Source organism: Aethalodelphis obliquidens, unplaced genomic scaffold (assembly GCF_003676395.1).
Source record: "Aethalodelphis obliquidens isolate GAN/ISIS:26980383/991018 unplaced genomic scaffold, ASM367639v1 scaffold52, whole genome shotgun sequence".
In the NCBI taxonomy this organism is placed as follows: Eukaryota; Metazoa; Chordata; class Mammalia; order Artiodactyla; family Delphinidae; genus Aethalodelphis; species Aethalodelphis obliquidens.
The window spans coordinates 518,651-541,346 of NW_020837996.1; the positions used below are offsets into that span (position 1 = coordinate 518,651).

Here is a 22,696-nt window from a genome sequence, read left to right on the forward strand (position 1 = left end):
TTCCTTTCTTTTAAGATCATATTAGGTGTTGTCTCCTCTGGGAAGTCACCCTTGGTCCCCCTATCTACATTCCTGAAGCTGGGAAAGGTGCTTCTACTCTTTGGAGAAGTAGCCAATCAGGTAAACCCCCATGTCCAAAATGTGGGCATTGAGTACATGCTGGCCCCAAGGATGCCAGGTGGAGGTGGCCAGAGCAACTCTAGAGATCAGAGGCAGGGTGTTTCCCACTAGGAGCAGGTAATGCATTGTATTGTTCATTTAATGTGTTGAATATCTTGGTTATAGGGAATGAAGGCTGTAAATGAAATAAGTCATTGGGAGGACTCATCACTACAAATTAAATAGGCTCTTTCGTTAGTTAGGAAAAATCCTGAGACCTCTATGTATAATTTGTCTCCTTGCTGGCTAGGCAAGTAAAAATGGTGGCTCTAGTTGATTTGAATCCAAATAAAACATAAAACATGTTTTTTTTTCCTTTTTATTCTGCTGATCAAATAGAGCTATCTGGTTGTAAGCAACAGAAATTCACTATGGCTAACCTAAGCAAAAGGAAATTCACTGGAAAGGTAACACTGAATGGAGGGGAGGCCATAGAAACAGGCTTGGGAATAGACAGAGAGCAGAGCACCCAGGGTCCTGGAAGGAAGAGTTATAGGGATAGTCTCACAACAGAAGCAATCTGGTCAAGGTGATGCTGATGGGATGAGTGACAGCCAAATGTTTTCAGTCTCTTTGTCACTCTGTGTAAGATTCAAATCTCAGGGGCGAAACATCATCAGGTCATGTGTCCATCCTCTTAGCTACAGAGGGGCAGTCTACCTTATCAGACCACTAGAATGTAGTCAGTAAGGAACACGTAACCAGCCGCCCCACCCCACCCCCCCGCCCGCTCCCCTGAATCTGGGATGTTTTTACCAGGAGAAGGTGAAATGTGTGCTGGGCTGGTAAACCCAACAAAAGATGCATGACGAACAGCCTTTGCTAGGACAGAATGTAAAGCGAGGTAACATTTCCTGATCTTTGTCTACCTACCTGATATTTCATAGACAGAATCTCATTCAATCTTCTTAACAGCCTTGCATGGTAAATAGTAGTATTTGCATTTTCAAGGGGTAGAAAAAAGAGGTCAGAAAGGTGAAGAAACTTAACTAAGTTCCCACAGCTAGCTATTATAATAGTAGAGTCAAGGTTCAAATCCAGGTCTGTCTGACTCAATTTCTTTCCACTGCAGCCCCGTGTGACCTTCTCACAGAACTGGGACACATGAAGCTGGGGGTTTAGATTGACCAGTGATTACATTGTCAGGAGGGACAATAACTTAACCAATGGCAGAGATAGGCTGGGAGGAAAGGCCTCAGCTCATGAATTCTTTTGTGAATTGAAGGATGCTCTCTGGGGTCCTCTAATCATAAATTACCTCATAGGCCCAACAGACGAATTAGCATCTTTTGTGTCTTCACAGAGCATTGATTTACAGCCTCAAGAGCCTGCTTCAGCATTTTTTCTGCAAAGTCTCTCCCCTGGGCTTTGTGTTTTCTGTAAATGGCCTAAAGAAGACTCTCCAAGGTGACTTAAATAGATTCTATATTTAAACAGTGTAAACAATTTTTCTGAATGAGCCCATATTTTATCTTAGCTTAGATTATGATTTTGCCAGTAAGGGCATTCATTTCTTTTCAACAAAATTGAAACTCATGGCAATTCTATATTGTGTTGTACAAAAGACATTTATCATTTAGCACAGGAATATAAATGTTACGAGGACAAGAATGTTTATTTTGTACAGTGTTGTGGTTCCAGTGCCTAGAGAAGTACCTGGCCAATAATAGGCACTCAAGAAATATTTACGGAATGCATGATGGCATTTGTAACCATTCCATCTCTTCTCAGAGCATTGACTCTGTCCACAACCCCAGAAGGCCAGGCTGGGCCAAACTGACTCCATATATCTCTCAAGACTGAGGGATTTAGATAGGGGAAGAGGGAGAACACTGGAGTCATAATATAGGTGGGTCAGTAGCATAAAAAAAAAAAAAAAAAAGAAGAAGAAAATCAGTATTGCTGAATCAATCTTCATTTCCAACCCCAATTTCCCTTTCTGGCTTGATTCCTTTGCCTTTTTAGACTTAAAATTTTTAAAGTTGAGACTTCTATTTCCAGACAGGATAGAGTAATAGGGACTGGATTGATCCTCCTATCTGAAACAAGCAACAAAATGGGCAGAATATATGAAATGATGGTTTTCAAGATACTGGACATCATACAACAAAGGACGGTGATCTCTCAGAGCAGGGAACCAAGTGAGGTGAGCCTTACAACTGCCCCAACTTACTGACTCAAGAGAATTTCCAGGTCATGGTGTGGGGAAGGGGAGCAGAGGTGGAGTCTGGTGGACTCCTGGAGTTGAGGAGACAGAATTGAGAGTCCAGGGACACCAAGGCAGCTAGAGGTCACAGAACAGAACAGAGCAGCTAGAGGTCTGGAAAGGAGAGACCTGGGGAGAGAGAGAGAGAGAGAGAGAGAGAGAGAGACAGAGACAGAGACAGAACTCCAGAGATTTTCAGAGTCCCTTAGAGTATTCAGCAGGAAACTAATCAGTATATGATGGGAGGAAATGGGAGTGTGAAGATTATAGGAACAGTGCTTGTTGCCTCCAGCCAGACTGGAAAACCTCATAATTCACAGGGCATTGGGTGGAGTACACAGAAGAATCTTGCCCCTGTCATGGAAAATAATTAGTCCCAGACTGAACACTGCTCTTGTTCTACATAACAAGTCTTCAAAGCAAATACCTGATAGGATAAAATTGTTTTTAAGTAATTTAAATCTGTTCTAGAACAAAGCTCAAGAATATTTGTAGGAATATAAAAAGATCCAGTACCCAACAAGATAAAATTCACAATGTATGGCATCCAGTCAAAAATTACCGTGGATGAAAAGAATTGGAAAAATGCAACCCATCATAAGTTCAATTGAACTGACACAGAGGTTGGAATTAGCAAAGAGGGACAGTGAAACCATTATTAGAACTATATTTCATACATTCAGAATGTTACATAGAAACATGGGAGATATAAAAAAGACACAAAATGAACTTCTAGAGAAGAAAACTACAAAACTTGAGATAGAACATTCACTGGATGTGATTAACAACAGGTTAGACAGTGAAAAAGAAAAATATTAGTGAACTCAAGGATATAGCAACAGAAACTATCTGAAATGAAAATGCAGAGAAAAGAGAGGAAATAAAATAGAATAAGCATCAGTGAGTTGTAGACCAACCCCAGGCAGTCTGATATACATATCATTGAAGAACCTGAAGAAAATGAGAAAAGGGGAGACAGAAAAAAATACTTGAAAAAAATAATGGTCAAATTTTTCAAATTTGACAAAAACTATAAACCCACAGATCTAAGAATCTCAACAAATCCCTAGAACACCAAGGATTTGAAGAAAACTACACTAAAGTACATCATGATTAAATTGATCAAAATCAATGATAAAGAAAAAAAACCTTAAAAGTGGCCAGAGGAAAAAAGATGTGTTCCATATAGAAGGACAAAGATGAAGGTGACATCAGATTTTCCCCTGGAAACAATGCAAGTAAGGTAACTGTGGTCCAAGCTTTTAAAACACTAAAAGGAAAAATCCGTCAATCCAGTATTCTATCCCTAGTAAAAATATCTTTCAAAAACAAAGGCAAATTAAAGACTTTTCAGAGATACAAAAGCTGAAAGAATCATCCCCAGCAGATCTGGACTACAGGAAAAGTTAAAGATCATCCTTCAAGCAGAAAGATGATAACAGATGAAAATATGGATCTAGTTACAGAAGAATGAAGATTGTCAGAAGTGGTACATAGGTAACTATACAGGTAAATATATAATAGTTCTTTCTTATTATTTAAATATCTTTACAAGATAATTGGCCATTTATTTATTTAAAATTTATTTTATTGAAGTATAGTTGATTTACAATGTTGTGTTAATTTCTGCTGTACAGCAAAGTGATTCAGTTATACATGTATATATACATTCTTTTTCATATTCTTTTTCATTATAGTTTATCACAGGATAGTGAATACAGTTCCCTTTGCTATACAGTAGAACATCGTTGTTTATCCATTCTATATATAATAGTTTGCATCTGCTAATCCCAAACTTTCAATCTGCCCCCACCTCCCTTGGCAACCACAAGTCTGTTCTCTATGTCTGTGAGTCTGTTTCTGTTTCATAGATAAGTTCATTTGTGTCATATTTTAGATTCCACATATAAGTGATATCATATGGTATTTGTCTTTCTCTTTCTGACTTACTTCAATTAGTATGATAATCTCTAGGTCCATCCATATTGCTGTAAATGGTATTATTTTATTCTTTTTTATGATTAAGTAGTATTCCATTGTGTATATATATATATATATATATATATATACCACATCTTCTTTATCCATTCATCGGTCGATGGACATTTAGGATGTTTCCATGTCTTGGATATTGTAAATAGTGCTGCAGATAATTGACTATTTAAAGAAAAATTATAACAATGTATTCTGGAATTTATATCATGTATAGAAGTAAAACGTATGACAAAAACAACATAAAGATTGAGAAGGAAGACATGGAAAAATTCTATCGTAAGTTTCTTAACTAGACACAAAATGGTATCAAATCACTTGAAGATAGTCTGTAAGAAAGATGTATAAGATATGACATAATCTATATCTTACATAGATCTATAATATATGTCATACATATGTCTGATATAAGATGTATAGAGGCATACTTCAGAGTTATTGTGGGTTTAGTTCCAGACCACCACAATAAAGTGAATATCCCAATAAAATGCGTCACATGAATTTTTGGTTTCCCAGTGCATATGAAAGTTACGTTTACACTATACTGTAGTCTGTTAAGTGTGCAATAGCATGATGTCTAAAACAGCACTGCACATACCTTAATTAAAAAATACTCTATTGCTAAAAAATGGTAACCCTCATCTGAGCCTTCACTGATCACAGATTACCATAACAAATATAATCATAATGAAAAACCTTGAAACATTACAAGAATTACCAAAATGTGACACAGAGACACAAAGTGATGAAACACTGTTAGAAAAATGGCACCGAAAGACTTGCTGGAACAGAGTTGCCACAAACCCTCAGTTTGTAAAACATGCAATATCTGTGAAATGCAGTAAAACGGGGTATGTCTGTACCTATATCTCATATATCTTCACATGTATATGATGTAAACCCTAAAGCAACCATGAAAATAGCAAAACGAAGAATTACAGAAAATAAGGCAATGAAGGAGATAAAAAGAAATCATAAAAACTACTCAGGTAAATCTACAGAAGTCGGAAAACGAGGAAAAGGAAAAAGCGAACCAAGAACGGGCACGACAATAACAAACACACATTATGCCTGCTGGACGACCTCTCAACCTCTACTCAAAGCGATATTTGTAGATTAAAACATCTTTAATAGTGTTGATTTTTGAATCATATAATAAGCTTATAGGAGAAGAAAATCCAACACGGGATCAGGAATTTCAGAGGTTATATTTATGGTCTAAAACAAGCATTCTAGTTACTCAGTCAAGGTCAGCCAAGCTTTATCTCTTTTCACTAACGTTATAAGCCATCATTTCGGGTATAAAATTAGCTTTAATAATCCTAAAGCCTCCCAAATATCTCATTTGTTATACTTGACAGTTCAGTTGTTTTATTTAGTCTTTTATGAGCTTAAACTCCCCTGTGATAGCGTGCCTTCTGTATTCATTTACTTTTACAAACTCCAATAAAAATTTGTTGAAAAGCATCATTTTAACTTCCCCCTCCCTGCAGCACGTAAATCACCATACAGCTTAAAAGACCTGCCAATTTGGGAAACAAATGTGCTTTTGTGTTAGGGTTTACATTCCCAGCATGATCTAATGCTAATACCTGCTTGCATTTATATTTGGTTCCTGATGCTTGTGGGGGAGATTTTTACAGAAAAAAATGGAAAGTTTTGTTTCATCTGGGCTTCAAGAGAGAAAATATGGAAAAAACCCCAAACCTCTAGCCAAACTGTTAAGTTCGTCTGAAATTCACTCTGCAACGTGAAAAAACCCTGAGATTTAAGCTACATTTTACTTTTTCCTGTTCCCTCAGCAATGACGTTCAAAAATCAGTGACCTAAGTCTGCCAGAAAGAAAACTCAAGGGTCTGTCTTGGAATCGTAAGAAATTGTCCCACTCTTTTGTTTTTTAAGTGACAGGAAACAAAATTATCCTGTTAGGTGTTCACAGAGACTTCCCTCCTTCTGTAGCTGCATTCCTGGGCTTTTTTCTTTTTTTTATGTTATGGGTAAGGAGGAAATTGGATGGTCTAAAAGTAAAAATGGCAGAAATTTACTTGTACAAGAAATACCTCTCAACCAGTACAGAAGTGATATATGCTGGTTTGATCACCTAGACCTATCAGGTGAATGAGTTGAGAGAAAAAAACACAGGTCAGTGTGGGATAGTTTGGAAAGAATTTAGGGAATTTTTCAAGCAAAGAAAAAAGGCTTTTTTTTTTTTGGAACAGCTGTTGAGCTTGAGAGTAACAAGGATATGAAATGTGTTATGAACATCATTTCCAACCAACGAGGTTTCGGTTCATATTTAAATTTCATGTCAAATATCTTTTAGCTGTTGAACTGTGTTTCATTGAATGTGATGCCACCTGAGATCAGACGGGTTGTCACGGGGCTTTAATATAAAGAGCAGTGGGCAGGGCAGTGCCAGGATTATTGACTCTGGGAGGACTCGGGCATTGGCGGTATTTCTCAGGGGAATCATTAGAGAGAAATTTTACCCCTCAAATTGGCCTTGTTCTGGCCTCCAGGCCCTGTTACCCCCATCTTGTAGTGTGTTCTTTTGGGGTTTCTTTCCAGATGAAAAATCCCAGGGAGACCTCCCTCCTTCAGTTCAGTCCTATCTGCCTTTTATCCTGGAGAAAGGACCCCCATCCCCCAATCTTTCCTGCCTTCCAGGGTTAATGCTGAATTTCTGCTACCTGTGTATTTCTGGGTAATTGCAGTGGAAACACTCCAGGATGGGTGGGTAGAATGTGAGGAGTTAAACATTAAGGCTGACATGACTGTCTTGAACCAGAAGCATATTCTTTCACTTGTGTTTGTTAGTAAAAGGGAGAGAAAGATGCAATAAAGCCAGGAAGCTTGGGGAATGACTACCTTAAGGAAAATGATCTGGAAGCATTATGTTAAGCATTGCTTTAAGACTCTATAAGTGTGTCGTTCTTTGGGCAGGTTTGTGGCAAAAATTGTATCTGTGACCATGACTCATGACCCATGGTGTCAATATGTGTGACAGTAGGGCTGAGGGTGGAAGAACAGAGCTGGTAACAGAGGAACAGGAGGGTCTGCTGTCTGTAATGCGGTTCTTTCATTTAAAATCAAGGTGCAGTTTGAACTGGCTAATTGAATGGAATTATTATTTAGGGTCAGGGTTTTTACAGAGAAAATTGTGGCTTCCAGTGTGGTGCGAGGTTCTCAAGGAGATAAGTCTATAAGTATTCTAACGAGCCCTCAGGGGTGCCTACCTGGAAAGGGCTGACTGGGTCCTAGGCTCCGTGCCAAGCCCTGTATAAACATCATCTCATTTAATACTTATAACAATCCTGTTATGTCATCACCATTTTACACGGGAAGAAACCAAGCTCAGAGAGGATAGAGGGCACACGCAGCCAGCAGCGGCAGGGTAGGGACAGGAAGCCTGGCAGTCTGACATGGAAACTGCTTGCTTAACGGATTCCCCACGCCTAGGAAGGCACGGCAAGGCGCGGTGATCTCGCCATTTACAGCAGTGAAGTCTGTCCTGTGAGGCATTGCCCAGGGCAGCAGGGGAGGGGCTCAGGGACAATCATCTCCACCAGGCCTTCTTGCTTCCATCTTGTCCTTTCCTCTGTTTTAGCTCTGTGGGTAATTATTTAGTTCGCCGGATCCCGCACTAGACTCAGAGTTCCCAGTAGGCAGTGGCGTGTAGGTGAAAAGAACACGCGGGTGGGAGTCAGGCAGCTGGCACCCTCATTAACTCTGCAACTTTGGGTAGTTTTTTGAACCTGATTTTCCACTCCGGCAAAGTGAAGATGAGGAGGCTTATGAGGAGGGATTCTTTAAAGGGTGGACGACATAAGGCGAGTTCTCTCTGGTTTACTCTTTGAGAGTAAGGCTTGTATCTTGCTTACCCTGTCGCTCTTGGTACGTAGTGAGGCTCAGGAAAATACAGTGGCTCAATGAATGCAGTGCTAGCAAAAGAAAAATTTTCACCTTTGTCAGTTTTTAGGGGATTTCAAGCAGAGGAGTCCTCTTTCCCAGGTTCTGGCGGTCATAGTCAGGGAAGAGTGGGTCCAGGCGCGGGTCGCGCGTGGATGCTGGAGCCCATACCGGTGACGCTGGTGCCTGAGAGAGCGCAGTCGGGGCACTGGAAGCCAAAACCGCCGGCAGAGGGCGCCCCGGGCCCGCTGAGCGCGTGGCTCTGGGGTTGGGGCGCTCGCCGGGCGCTGCACACTGGCTGCAGTCCGGCCTTGACCGCAGCCGTGGACGAGCCCACTACCCCAGCTGAGCGCGAAGTGAGAGCCCTCTGGGCGCAGCGGAGCGCACCGGCCAGGCGCGCTGCTGCGCGGAGCCCTCCCGGCGAGCGGTGAGTAGAGGCGCCCGCAAGGCACATCTCACCCTAGTTGGGGGGCACTTGGAGGCAGCGCCTGTCGGACCTGGGCGCGCTGTTCTAGTGGTTGGTGTCCGTGGGAGAGTGAGCGCTGTCCCTGCTTCCGTTTGGTCTTTGGGAAAGGCTTCGGGTTGACCCCAGGAGGCGCTGAGTGTCGGGCGGAGCTTTGCTTTCCGGCGACTCGGGCTCATTTGAGGTTTTAACATCGGATCTTTTCTCGCGGGCCCCTGTCGGGTGCTGTCCCGAGTGCCAGGGGCCCGGGGTTCGGCGGGGTAACCCGGGGCGGGCGAGCGCTCACCTGGACGTCCCCCACCCCTTTCGCCGCGGCACCAACCGGGGGAACCACGTGGGGCTGTCGCCTGTAACTCTGCCTGTCAAGCGAAGCCCGCCTCCAGGGCAGGGGAGGGACGCAGGGGGGTGGGCTGTGCCCCGAGGGAACCTGGCCAGCCCGTGCGCCCGCGGGTGCCAGCTCGGCTTTCCCCGAGGAAAAGGGGAAAGCCTCTTTTTCCTCGTGTTCTCACGGGCTCCTTGGCAGGTAGCGGGCAGTTCCGCGGGAAGGCGCAGGGCTCTTCCCCGAGGGACCAGAGGCCACTCGAGGGGCGCCCGGGCGCTCGTTTTCCGGAGAAGGGAAGCAAAGAACCTGCCCAGGTGACTAATACTGGGGGTGCCCTCTCTCAAGGAAGCTCCAAGCGTCCGGGGGCATTTTTCGGGGTCTCGTCCGCTTTGAACCATCTCTAGCCATTGGAGGCAGTGGGGGCAGCGCCAGCTCTCTGTGGACCTGGCCCAGGATCCTTTTCCCAAACTCGCTCCGGCGACTGTTGCGCATCGGGAGCAGAACCCCAGCTGCGCGCGCAGGATAGGACTGAGGCGTGCCTCCCGGGCGCCTCGCGAAGCCCGCTCTCCCCGAGCTCCTGGGGGCTTGGAGAGAGACAACCCCAAGGCAAGGTAGGTGGCTCAGAGGGGGTTGGATTGGGCTTGACAGTAAAGATGCGATCTGCTTATCTTGGCAAACGTCCTTTGCTTTCTCTTTGCTTTCTAGAGCTTTGGGGGAGCTGGTGCAGAGCCAGGGGCTTGGAGGAGCAAGGCATGTATTTTCAGCTGCGCCTCAGAAGGGGAGAATTCTCTGTCACCACCAGAAAGACAACAGCCCTGAAATGTGACGACAATTGACTAGCTCGTCAAAAGACTGGGAGTCTCTGGATTGATAGCTTAGAATATGCTAAAAAGCCAGTGCTTTCCATGGGGCATTGAAGGGCCAACTGGTCCCCGTGACAGTGAATTGGAGCAAGGGAGTCAGAAGACAGTTGTAGAGAGCAAGAGGGAGCTTCCAAGGGGCTGATCTGGACTGCCAAGGGCAGGCTCCTGCCACACAGTTGCTGCACCCCTCTAATGGAATGCTGGTGAGGTCCTCCACCCAGGGGAGCAAGTGGGGCTGTTCAAGGGGCTGCCTGACCAGCGAGGACTCCTGCAGGTCTGACCAACCCCTAATCCCTGCTTAGGAACCTGAGGGGTGTCCGAGCCCCCTCTGCACTCTCCCTCAGGAAGATGAGGACTCTGAACACCTCTACCATGGACGGCGCCGGGATGGTGGTGGAGAGGGACTTCTCCTTCCGCATCCTTACAGCCTGTTTCCTGTCGCTGCTCATCCTGTCCACACTCCTGGGGAACACGCTGGTCTGTGCTGCCGTCATCAGGTTCCGACATCTGCGGTCCAAGGTGACCAACTTCTTCGTTATCTCCTTGGCCGTGTCGGATCTCTTGGTGGCTGTCTTGGTCATGCCCTGGAAAGCGGTGGCTGAGATCGCTGGCTTCTGGCCCTTTGGGTCCTTCTGTAACATCTGGGTGGCCTTTGACATCATGTGCTCCACCGCGTCCATCCTCAACCTCTGTGTGATCAGCGTGGACAGGTATTGGGCCATCTCTAGCCCCTTCCGGTATGAGAGGAAGATGACCCCCAAGGCAGCCTTCATTCTGATCAGCGTGGCATGGACTTTGTCTGTTCTCATCTCCTTCATTCCGGTGCAGCTCAGCTGGCACAAGGCGAAACCCACAAGCCCCTCTGATGGGAATGCCACTTCCCTGGATGAGACCACTGACAACTGTGACTCCAGCTTGAGCAGGACCTATGCTATTTCATCCTCCCTAATAAGCTTTTACATCCCTGTGGCCATCATGATCGTCACCTACACCAGGATCTACAGGATCGCCCAGAAACAAATACGGCGCATCTCGGCCTTGGAGAGGGCCGCAGTCCATGCCAAGAATTGCCAGACCACTACCGGTAATGGAAACCCCGTGGAGTGTTCTCAGCCGGAAAGCTCCTTCAAGATGTCCTTCAAAAGAGAGACTAAAGTTCTGAAGACTCTGTCTGTGATCATGGGGGTGTTTGTGTGCTGCTGGCTCCCTTTCTTCATCTTGAACTGCATGGTGCCCTTCTGTGGGTCTGGGGAGACCCAGCCCTTCTGCATCGATTCCATCACCTTTGACGTGTTTGTGTGGTTTGGGTGGGCTAATTCCTCCTTGAACCCCATCATTTATGCCTTTAATGCTGATTTTCGGAAGGCATTTTCCACCCTCTTAGGATGCTACAGACTTTGCCCGGCGACGCATAATGCCATAGAGACGGTTAGCATCAATAACAATGGGGCTGTGGTGTTTTCCAGCCATCACGAGCCTCGAGGTTCCATCTCCAAGGACTGCAATCTGGTGTATCTGATCCCACATGCCGTGGGCTCCTCTGAGGACCTGAGGAAGGCAGAGGCGGGTGGAATAGCTGAGCCCTTGGAGAAGCTCTCCCCAGCCCTGTCTGTCATTTTGGACTATGACACTGATGTCTCCCTAGAGAAGATCCAGCCCGTCACACAAAATGGACAGCACCCGACCTGAACTCCGAAATGAATCCTAGCAGACATGCTCATCCCAGAAGCTAGAGGAGACTTCTCTGGGGCTTGCTGTGAAGAAACTAAGGTGTGGTGAGACTCCGATGTCGGGCGAGCCCTCCTCTGCTGCTTCCCCTCAACACACAACTAACTACATTTTAATCTACATGCCAGTGTGTTTTCTGTGTTGTTCATAGCCAATCAAGAGGGACACAAGTGAAGCGAGTGTTCATAAGGGACGTGTCTTTGGCTCCAAAATTATTTTTAGAAACTGAGCCTTATCTTAGGACTTAAGAAACAGGGCAAAGAATCAACAATGAACAGCTTCACTTAAATATTAAATCTTTCCCAGAAGGAGGTGAGAAGGGTTGAGTTTGCTGTGTACAAACAGGTGCTAACACTGGTCCAAGCAAAGTTTTCAGATTGTAAAGGTAGGTGCATGCCTTCATAAATTATTCCTAAAAAATAATTGAGCCTTACAGTAGGAATGGGATTTTTTTTTTCCAGAGTTGATGCTTTGTTGATATTGGTTTATTTAGTTATTGTATTATATGGATATTTTTAATTTCTTATAATAAATCTATATTTATCATATTTAATAGGGTAAATGAATGAGTGTCTGAAATCTTACAATAGCATTTTTGTCCACTTAACTAGCATTTTATAAGCTGATGAAACAAACACACAGACTCTCTGAGAGTCTAAATGCTCATGTGTAACTTCCAGAAACACAGCGAAGTCTAATAGAAAAAAAACAAAGAAGTTGTGATGATTCCTTAAAATTCATGGGAACAAATAAATACGAGGTGAGAACTGACAAATGCTGTGATTGCTTTTTTTTTTCTCCTCAAAAGATTTTGAAAGATTTAAAAAAGCACAGCTACTCTTGTGTTCAAAATTTCTTAAGTGACAAAGACTTGCCCAGGAGAATGATTTGCAGTTCTGTAAATATTTGAAATAAAAGTTAGCTTAAGAAGAATCCAACTTGAAATATATGATCTTAGGTGGTAATAAAAAGTATATGCCGCTTTGTATTTATGTAAAATAATTGGCCTTCTTTGTCTTTTCTCATTTCCTGTGTCAGATAGCTTTTCTGAGCCAAATAAATGACTGTCCTGGTTAGAGATGTGTAATGAAGACAGTGAGTTTCCTTAGCTCGTGTGTCACAACAGTCTCACCCATGGACAAAAGTCAAATCCTGCATCTCCATCTTACCAGCCAAGCTACTCAGTGGGGTTCCTTTTTGTAGTGCTTTAATCTGAACTTAGAATTGATTTTTTTAAAAAGTCTAAATGTTAATGGTATACTAACTAACAGAGGGTGCCTCGATGTCATCCTTGGGCAAGACTCTTCTGTTGGTAGAAAAGACGGGAGACCCCTTCTCTCTGCGTATGTTAAGCACACCAAAGCCATCAGCATCTCTTTTGACGAATGTTAGCCCTTTCTCTGTGCTTTGGCATCAAGTTTCTGTGTCATCACCTGGACTGTAAAAAGTATCCTAAGGCTCTATTGCCAGATACTAATTCATGTGGGACAGTTCAAGAGAATGTTTTGGAAATGTTTACAAAGTATTCTTGTTGATAAGCAACTGACTTAACATTTAGATGAAATGGGTAATGAGAAAGATATCTACTGAAAACTATCTCCTGCATCAGGTCTGTGTTATTTATGCATTGTGAATGTTTTCTTAATTTTATTGCCTGTATGCTTTCTTACGTATAATAAAATTATTTTGTGAACTCAAATCAACCACGAATGAGTTGTGTTGCATTTGTTAAATGTGTTTTAAAAACTAGGATAGTTCAGATCTACACGTAAGAAAACATGGGCATTTTCAAGGATACGTTACTTTTCTTTTTTCCTTTTTAGTGGCAATCTCTCCTATTACGTATGCCTTGTGTTTCCTTTGAATACTTAAATAGAAAGTTGATTTGGGCTATATACTCTTGTTTACCTTCTGTCTCAAAAAAAATTTTTTTTTCCCAAAAAGAAATCCTTCTTTGCTCGAGGAATTACTCTTCATTTCCCAGATTTGAAAGATTTCTAAAATCTCTGTTTTTACTTTCTAAGAGCCCAGAGGTTTTCAATAACCTACAAATTACAGAAAATAATGTGGCTGGCTTTGCGTGATCGTGGACCCTCAGCTTAATGGCAACCACTGTATGTGTAGTGTTTAAGAGTAAAATCTAAGAATTACTTTTAGGAAAAAATATACAGGTTGTGAGGCTGGGCTGAGCAAAAAGTCTTACAGGTCACTTTCATCGATCCTGCTAAACCTGCTTAGTTCATGTGCTAACCGCCCCCTTTTCCTTTCATCCCAAAGGAGAATGACTGAACAGCAGGTGATGTAGAAATTAAGGGTTAAGTTTATAATTTGGAACATCACACAACAGATGGTGTCTTTTTGAATTCCATATTTGCCTTCCCCAGGCTTTGGCAGATAATGAACATATCTAGAATGAACACGCATAAAGCATGATGCCTTTTCTTTCTGCTTCCTAACTTTCTGCACATCTTGATTCTCTTCAGTTTAATTTTGTTCTGTAATTAGTGGTCCGGCAACATCAGCTAAGATGCTCAGGGCTGTCATGGTCCAACCAGTGAAACATGGGACAAAAGCCTTCACCATGTATTTCATTGGCAGAGTGAAAAATAAAGACACATGTAGAAATTATATTAAATAATTGTAAAATTCAGGACACTGTGGATGAGACTGTATTTTGGGTTTCTGGCATGTTGGATGGCTAAAGGGTATCTTAGGAAACGTTGATTTGACTGACAGCATCTTTCAGAGAATTTAATTTACAACCATAAAAACAAAATTCAAGTATGACATTTCATTTCATTTAACTATTGTGAGGAGCCTTCATAATGCTAAATATATGTAAGACACTCTAGCAAGACAGAGACAATTTAAAAGAGGTGTTCTTTTTCTCTTTCAAGCTAAGAAGATGCTTTTCCTGGTCAAATAAATATAGAGCTCTTACTGGTGATAGAATAACAAGAAGCCTTAAGGAAGGGATGCTGAGCCCTGGGCTCCCATTGGTAGATTTGGAGTTTCTGTAGGAAAGTCGTGGCTTTTTTGGAGGATCTAAGCAAGTCATGGTCTGTGAGCCTCAGTTGTCTTGATCCATTAAATGGGAAGAACAAAACCTCTGCATGAACTTCTTCAGTGGAGGGGGTCACTCCAAATAGAAACTGGTATGTAGTCTAATCTCAGGGACTTTCTGAACTCTGTACTCTCTGGGGGCTCCATCATGATTTCTCCCCAGGTTTGCACCAGCGGCATTTCAGCCTGATCCTTCCACCTCCTAGGATCCAGTCCACATGAGGGGGCCTGGAACAAAGAAAGTCCAGAATTTGTTTCAGACGGAGATGTGTTCACATTGTAGCTACCACTTTCAAGCTGTGTAAGAGTTAAACAAATGTCTGTACCTCTCTGAGCCTGTTTGCCCATTTGTGAAATGGAAATAAACATTCAGGTTCTTGTGAGGGTTGAAATGAAGCTGATGTTTATAAGATCTTTGCGCTCACCGATTCTTTGCAGGATCTCTACTTGGAAGGGGTTGATGACAATATTTACTGCATTACTAATAATGGAGCTGCTATGCATTTGAATTCTTGCATGTTTGCTTGAAGCAAATGGCAATGACTTTTAGAGTGCATGTAGTTTGGAATTCTCCCAGACACCATTCTCTTTTGCTGTGGTTATCTGATATTCCAGAAGCAAGTAGATTTTTATATCTGCATGGCTAAGACAGTTGCCTTAATTTTCTCCCACTAGATATCAACTAAATATGTCTGTCTACGATGTTTTAGTCTATGAAATCTACTTACCTTGCAGAATTTGTTTCAGGAATGATGAGTTGATGGCAGCCTAGCTCTGGGCTGTTAAAACTGGGACCTGCTGCTCTGCACAATATGCTTACCATGGTCATGTGAAGGAACCAACCCAGTGGATCATGGGATTGTAGCATTATATAGATTAGATACACCTCTGTGGATTTCTTTGAGATTTCCTGGATAGAAACATGACACAATCAACCTGTTTATTTTTATGGAGGATTGAGGGGATGGGAAGCATTACAGCACAGAGAACCCCTCTAAGATCTTGTTACCAGGCCAATCTAGTCATGTTGCCTTCTGTCATGTTAAGTAACTACCATGTGATGTACCGAATTAAAAAAAGCAGCATTTGGACTTGAGTATGTTACATCATTCAAGATTTGGGAGTTGTAATTTAAATAGTATTAGAAGCTCAGAGAATAATCTGTGGTTTAGAAGGGTTTAACTTTTTAATCACTATGAGAAAATGGACAAAACCAGTTAAATTTTTTCTCAAGCTCATAGCATATATATTCTACCAGCTCTCAAAATGGGTAAATATTTTCAGTCATTGAAGAGGATCTGCCCTGAGCTATGTCCATAGAAATAAGCCCACCTAGCAGGAATGCCAGCAAAGTGACAGGTGGTAGCGAGACCTAGAAGAGCTGAATTGTAGGGCAGAGTTTTTAATTTCATTAAATAATTTTTGAAAAGATAAGTAGTTTGGATAAACTACCTTATAACCCTTGAAAATAAGTTTTTTCATCTCTACAATAAGTGGGTTAGAGGAGATGATTTCTAAGATTTGTTTTTTTTTTTTTTTTTTGGCTTGACAATACTAGATGTGAGATCCACTACTGGTAAAAATATGAGTCTGATAGATTTTCCAAGTCTGTTCTCTTTGCTGCTAGAAAGTTAACGAAGTGATATTTCCGAAATGCAAATATTAGGTTATGCCCTTGCTTAGCATTCGTCAATGACTCCCAGTTACTTTCAGGAAAAACAAACAAACAAACTCATGTAAGGCCCTTCATGAGCAGACCCCTGGTGGTCTATGCAGACACATCTGTGGCCACTACCCCACCAGCACTCTCTCTACAGAGGTTCTGAACTTCATACAGCTTGTGGAGTGTACGAGGTCCTTCCTTGTCTTTATGCTTTGCGCATGCCGTCCCCTCTGCGTGGAACACCCTTCCCTGTTACCTTTGTTTGCTCGTTCCTACTGATCTTTTAAGATTCAGTAGGGCGTAATTGCAGAAGGCCTTCCTTGGTAATTTCTTCTCGCTTCTACTACTTCTCTTATTTCTTTCAAAGAGTTGACCGTGCTGGAATGAAATAATCTCCTTACTTCCTTATCTCTTTCCCTAGATTATGAGTCTCTTGAGAGCAAGAGACGACCTTACTTTGTTTCCCTTTCTCTCTATATTCCACTGCTTGGCTTATAGGAATTGCTCGTTAGAACTTTGTTGAATGAATGAAAGAACAAGCAAGTCAAAACAGGGAAGACGGGAGCCACGGTTCTAGTGACGTTTATTTCTGGAGTGCTTGGTGTATGTGTGCAGGTCTGCTAGGCTCTCTCTAACATCTTTGGGTAGCATCCCCATGTGGTGTCAGAGGCCTGCAGTTCCCTGGGGTCTGAATGGTTGTACAGAGGTCATTGCATACACACAGACACCGCCCCCCCATTCTTATGTGTGTTTATGTATATAATCGATGCCATTTACCATCGGTAACCTTTGTGAGTACTTTTTGTGATTCAGGCCATGCGCCCAATGCTGGAAATGAATCAGACACTATCCCAGTGTTCGAGGAGCTTAAAGTAGAAACATGTATGCAAATAAACCATCATCAAAGAGCGGTTTAAAAGTAAAGTATAAGAAGAAAGAAAATGTTTTCTTCCAGGTGATGCCAGTAGCACCATTCTATTGAGCCCCACCTGGCATCATGCCACGTGCCTTTCATTTATTATCTTATTCCATTCTCACACCTATCCTGTGAGGTGGGCACCATCATCAACATCCCCAATTTTCAGATCAAAATAATGAAGATTTAGAAAGGGCACGTAATGTGTCCACGTTCACACAGCTGGTGAATGACGGGGTAGGTTTAAATCTAGGGCTGTCTGACTTTAAAGCTTATTCTTTGGATCTGGAACCTGTTCTGTTTACCAGGAGCTAGCCCTAACCAAGCAAGTAACTTGTCAAGGGGCTTCCACATCACCTCGAATATCGGTGGGTTAAAAAATACTTTTTATTATTCACATTTTCAATCATGTACAAAAAATAGAGAGGATTGTATGATAACCCCCTGAGCACCCATCCTGTTCCCCAGATTGAAACATTGGCAAGACTATGGTTGGTGATCTTTAAGGAATAACAGGGGCTCCATGTCTTTGGATAGAGCACGAGGTGGAAGTCAAGAGGACGTTGCAATTTCAAAAACGTCACCTTGTGGAGTTCAAAGAGAACAGAATGGGGAGATGGTTTATTCAAATGTCAAAACACTCCATGTTCTGGGATCAGTTTGATCAGGGCACCCTCACTCAGTTTAATTCAGCGAACATTTACCTATGCCTGCCTGGGCCTCAGTGCTGCTTTGAGAGGGGGAGTGAGGAGGGAAGGACGAGAGAACAGGGTGGGGAGGGGGAAGATGCTTAGTGAGGGAGACAGTGCTGCTGGAGGGGCATGGGGATGGGGTAGGGTTGGGAAGGACATGGCATTGGATGTGGGCTTGAGGGATGGACAGGACAGGACTCAACCGGCAGGGAGTGAGAACAGTTGAGGTTGGAACTCCAGTACCTGCAAACGTGGGGCTGAGGAATGGGCACTGGGTGGCTTTTCTGGATACAGGACTTGGGGCAGAGATGAGCTGAAACGCACTAGAAGGCTTGATCCAAATGAGGTCCCACAGGCTGTCAAAGTAACTGCCTTGGGGTGGTCTCCATACTCTGCAGGGGCGAACTCAGTGCATCTGGATGACTAACCAGATGGTCAGGTGATAATGGCTCACCCCTCCCTTCCTCACATCCTCCCGGCAGCTTTGCTCACATCTTACCTGCTCTCAAATAGACTCTGCTGACACCCCTTTCCTCTCTTTCCAGCTGGGACTCCCTTCCTCCCGTCTTCTGTTTGAGCCTCATCTCAGGTGTCAGCTGTACTGGAGCCCTTCTCTGGCCCTTCTTCCCCCCGGGCTGGTGGCCCACTGCAGGGCATGCATCCTGTTGTGTGCTGTTTGTGTCCCCTGTTTCTCGGGGGAGCTCCCAGAGGCACAGAACGTGTCATTTTCAACACTCTCTTCCCAGTGTCCAGCATAACCTGGCACACTAGGAGTACCCAAGTTAATATATTTTTTAAATGAATGGGTGAATTAATCACTTTATGAAAATGAATAACTGCTTATACACATACCTTAATTTTCACCATGGGGTTGACTCTGCTGGGCTTATAAGGGCTGATCTCTGCTAAGTGTGGTTTCTCCAATACTGATACAATCGCAGGTAAATGATTGGAATAGGATTTAAATGGCAAACTAGGGCTCTCTCTCCTGTCGCTGTGCACGGATAGCGAGTGATCAACCCTTTCCTACTGGAGGGAGAGGAAATGTCAACCAAATGCCAGCAGTGTGTTCTGAGATTAGCTGCATGCATGCTGTTCTGAGGCTGAGTTTTTAGGTCAGAAGTATTTAGCATTATAAACATGTTGACTCATTTAGATGATGTCCAGCCCCATTTGTAAGATGCTGCTTTCACACACACTGCTGTTTACTGTCAAACTGGGAGGAAGGAAGGAGCTCCATGCTAATTCTGCCCAAACTGCTGTGGGTTTCTCCTTGCTTGATGGTGGGGTCCCTATAAAACTGCATGTCCTTGACTGTTACAGGGGAGGATTAAAGAGGATCCACTCTGACAGGGGACCAGGGGCAAGAAGGCGACAGTCACTTTAGAGAGCCTGGTTGTAATATCAAGGCAAAAGTAAATTTTAATGCCATTTTTAGAAAGCATCCATTGCACCCATATTGAAATGAAAACTTATTTGCTTCTCACAAGACCATGCAATTTAGAATGTCACCCTTTTCTTTTCCTTTTAATTTGCCTTTATTTGGTACCCAGTTCTGTGTATAGAAGTTTGTATTTGAGTGTTTTTTAAAAATTAATTTTATTGAAGTATAGTTGATTTACAATGTTATATTAATTTCTGCTGTACACCAAAGTGATTCAATTATATATATATATATATATATATATTTCATATTCTTTTCCATTATGGTTTATCACAGGGTATTGAATATAGTTCCCTGTGCTATACAGTAGGAAATTGTTGTTTATCCGTCCTATATATAATAGTTTGGATCTGCTAATCCCAAACTCCCAATCCATCCCTCTCCCACCCCCTCTTTTCCTTGGCAACCACAAGTTTGTAGAAGGACAGAAGCAGAACCTCTGGGTTAAGGATGGGAAATAGCCACCCTCCTGCCTGCTCACAGGAATGTAACTGACATTGTGCATACAATTCGACCCAGCAACTCCACTTCCAGGAATCTGGTTTATGTACATCCTTACCTGTATGCTCAGAGATGCCTGTGTAAAGGCTGCAGCCTTGCTTTAAAAGTCCGCTAAGTGAAATGAATAACTAAAATATAGGATGTCCATGGTGTGTGGTAGTTACAAAGAAAGGCGGATCGATATGCACTATTATGGAAAGATATTCATGAAACGAAAAAGAAAGTTAAAAAACAATATGGACGGTATGATCCTTTTTATTTAAAACAGTGTAAGAAGTATATATTTCTTATGTCTGTACATAGAAAAAAGGTGTAGGAAAATGCCCACCTACCTGAAAACAGTGGTATCTCTGGGGAGAGCAGAGCGGGGTGGCTTTCGCTTTTTCCTTTTTATGTTTCTCGGTTTTTACAAGAAGCTTGCGTTTATATAGATCAGGTGTGTAGTTAAGATATTTTTTTAGAAGCAGACCGAACCAGGGGTGAGGAAAGTAGAATTCCAGTTGTGGTTGCTGGGTGAGTCCTTGGAAGAAGGTCAGTGGGAACAGGAACTTCTGGTCTGCCTGCTCCAAAGCCCCTCCCTTTCCCCCAGGACAAGACCTTCCTCCACCCCATGGTGGGGGGGGGGTCTTAGTTTCCCACACAAAAGGTCCTTCCACAGAGCCCATATTTGGAATAATTTTGTTGATCAGAAGCATCTCATTTAGGGAATCATAGTCTGTGTGGCCTTTTGATAGGTTCAAGCATTTTCTCTGTTCAGCTTTTGAGAAATGATAGAAAGCACTCATGGTGGGGTCCTTGGGGAACCTCAGGTTGGGGGTCACTAGCGAGCGGCCCTCTGAAGTCCTCTTTTCAAGAACCAACTCCTCTCCGGGGTCTGGGCTATTTTACAACCTTTACAGACACTAAAGGGTCTTATTTGTGGTATCCCAGTGCACATCACCTCAAACATATTAAAATGCTTCTTAAATATAATTTTACTGCTGCAAAACAGAAGGAGTTTTAAATGTCTTGAAATTATTTTGATTTCAGTTTTGCAGTTACTTGGTCATATTTTGGAACGAATGCATTTTCCCCATCTGGTCTCAAACATTTCGTGGTGCTTTTGAAAAGCTCAGAGCCTTAGGGACCTCTAGTCCCTCTGCCCTGAACAAGCTACAGCCAGAATTTTCTCCAAGTTTTGAGAGCAGACATGCCGTGTGCTTTTAGGCACAGCAGGAGAGGAGGCCACTGCCGTTTTCCCTGTTGAAATCTCTCTTGTTCTCTAGCTGGGTTATTACTGCTCAGATGTTTAAGGGCCTTGTCTACGACAGTGATACAAATCACTTTGGATTACTTTGAAACTGAAAAAACACCCTAGCATTTGTTCTTAGGTTTAACCTTTGGGAGGTTTTCAAATTCTATTTTTCTCATCATTGACATAGATATTAAATGTTTTAGTGATATTTTTATGTTAAATGCTCCCACACGCTTATTTTAGATGGTAAATTCAAAGTGTGAGGATAAAAGCAATGAGGGCTGGATGGAAGAAAAAGACAGGCTTCCTTATTTGATCTTTTATTCTAAAAGGAGGAAGAAATTTAAGTGTGAAGGCTCGGATTCTATAACCTGTAAGAGACTTGAACAACGAGTCACAGGCAGAGGAGATGCTGAGGCCAGATACTGGTCAGGGAGAGTGGCTAATTGTCACATGCAGACTGAGGTTGTTGAACTGGGACACTAAGTTATTTCAGATGCAACTTCGTATAGGAAAGGATCTTTGGGGATCTGGTCAGAGCATCAGTTCCCATGAATGGCTTATTCCTTTGGGGAGAGGAAGGTTACGTGCCGTATGACCTCTGCTCAGACTCCCTCTGGCTTCACAGTAAAGAGCAGTGAGGAGTAGGTAGTTAGCTTTATTTCTCTTGTTTTCCACCCTGACAGTTATTAAATTACAGATGTGTATTTGACAGAGATTCCAAATTCAATAGAGAGAGGGGCGGAGGGAGGGGGGATGGAGCAGGAGGGGGGAGCTTGAGGTTTCTCAAGAAATTAAACTCGGGCATCTCACTTTTATAAAATAAAAATTTTATTTTAGAAGAGTTTTAGATTTATAGAGAAATTGCAAAGATAGAGCAGAGAGTTCTTATATACCCTGCATGCAGTTTCCCCTATGGTTAACCTCTTACATTAGTATGGTCATAATTAATGAACGAATTTTGATATAGTCTTATTTACTAAATCCATAGTTAATTCGTATTTCTTTAGTTTTTACCTAATATTCATTTTCTCTTTCAGGATTCCATCCGGGGTACCATGTTACATTTCGTCATTAGGTCTCTCTAGGCTCCTTTTGGCTTTGACATCCCCTCACCCTTTCGTTGTTTCTGATGACCTTGACAGTTTTAAGGAGTATTGGTCAGGTGTTTTGTAGACCGTCCCTCGGTGGGGATTTGTCTGCTTTTCTTGTAATTAGACTGGGGTTATGGGGCTTTGGGAGGAAGACCACAGAGGTAAAGTGTCATTTTTATCACATCGTATCAAGGGTATATACCATCAACATGACTCCTCACTCTGACCACCTGACTAAAGTAGTGTTGTTTGGGTCTCTCTACTGTCACATTCATCTTTCCCCCCTCCTTCATACTGTACTCTTTGGAGGGATGTCATTGTGTGCAACCTGCCCCTAAGGAGGGGGGATATCTACATAAATTATTTAGAGTACTTCTGTATGGAAACTTGTCCATTCTCCCATGTTTGTTCGTTCATTCATTCATTCATTCATTTACCTCAGTATGG

At 42.8% G+C, this 22,696-nt stretch overlaps 1 protein-coding gene across 1 annotated transcript; it reads left to right on the forward strand.

Moving 5' to 3' along the window:
• Nucleotides 1-9,253: 9,253 nt before the first annotated feature.
• On the forward strand, nucleotides 9,254-12,062 carry DRD1 (dopamine receptor D1). The gene is made up of 2 exons (XM_027084427.1): nucleotides 9,254-9,662; nucleotides 9,757-12,062. Exon 2 carries the CDS (start codon nucleotides 10,263-10,265, stop codon nucleotides 11,601-11,603), a length of 1,341 nt encoding a protein of 446 aa, XP_026940228.1. The 5' UTR covers nucleotides 9,254-9,662; nucleotides 9,757-10,262; the 3' UTR covers nucleotides 11,604-12,062.
• The last annotated feature ends 10,634 nt before the right edge of the window (nucleotides 12,063-22,696 follow it).

Excerpts from the sequence above, each read along its gene's own strand:
- DRD1 (XM_027084427.1), top strand. The coding sequence starts at position 10,263 with ATGAGGACTCTGAACACCTCTACCATGGACGGCGCCGGGATGGTGGTG.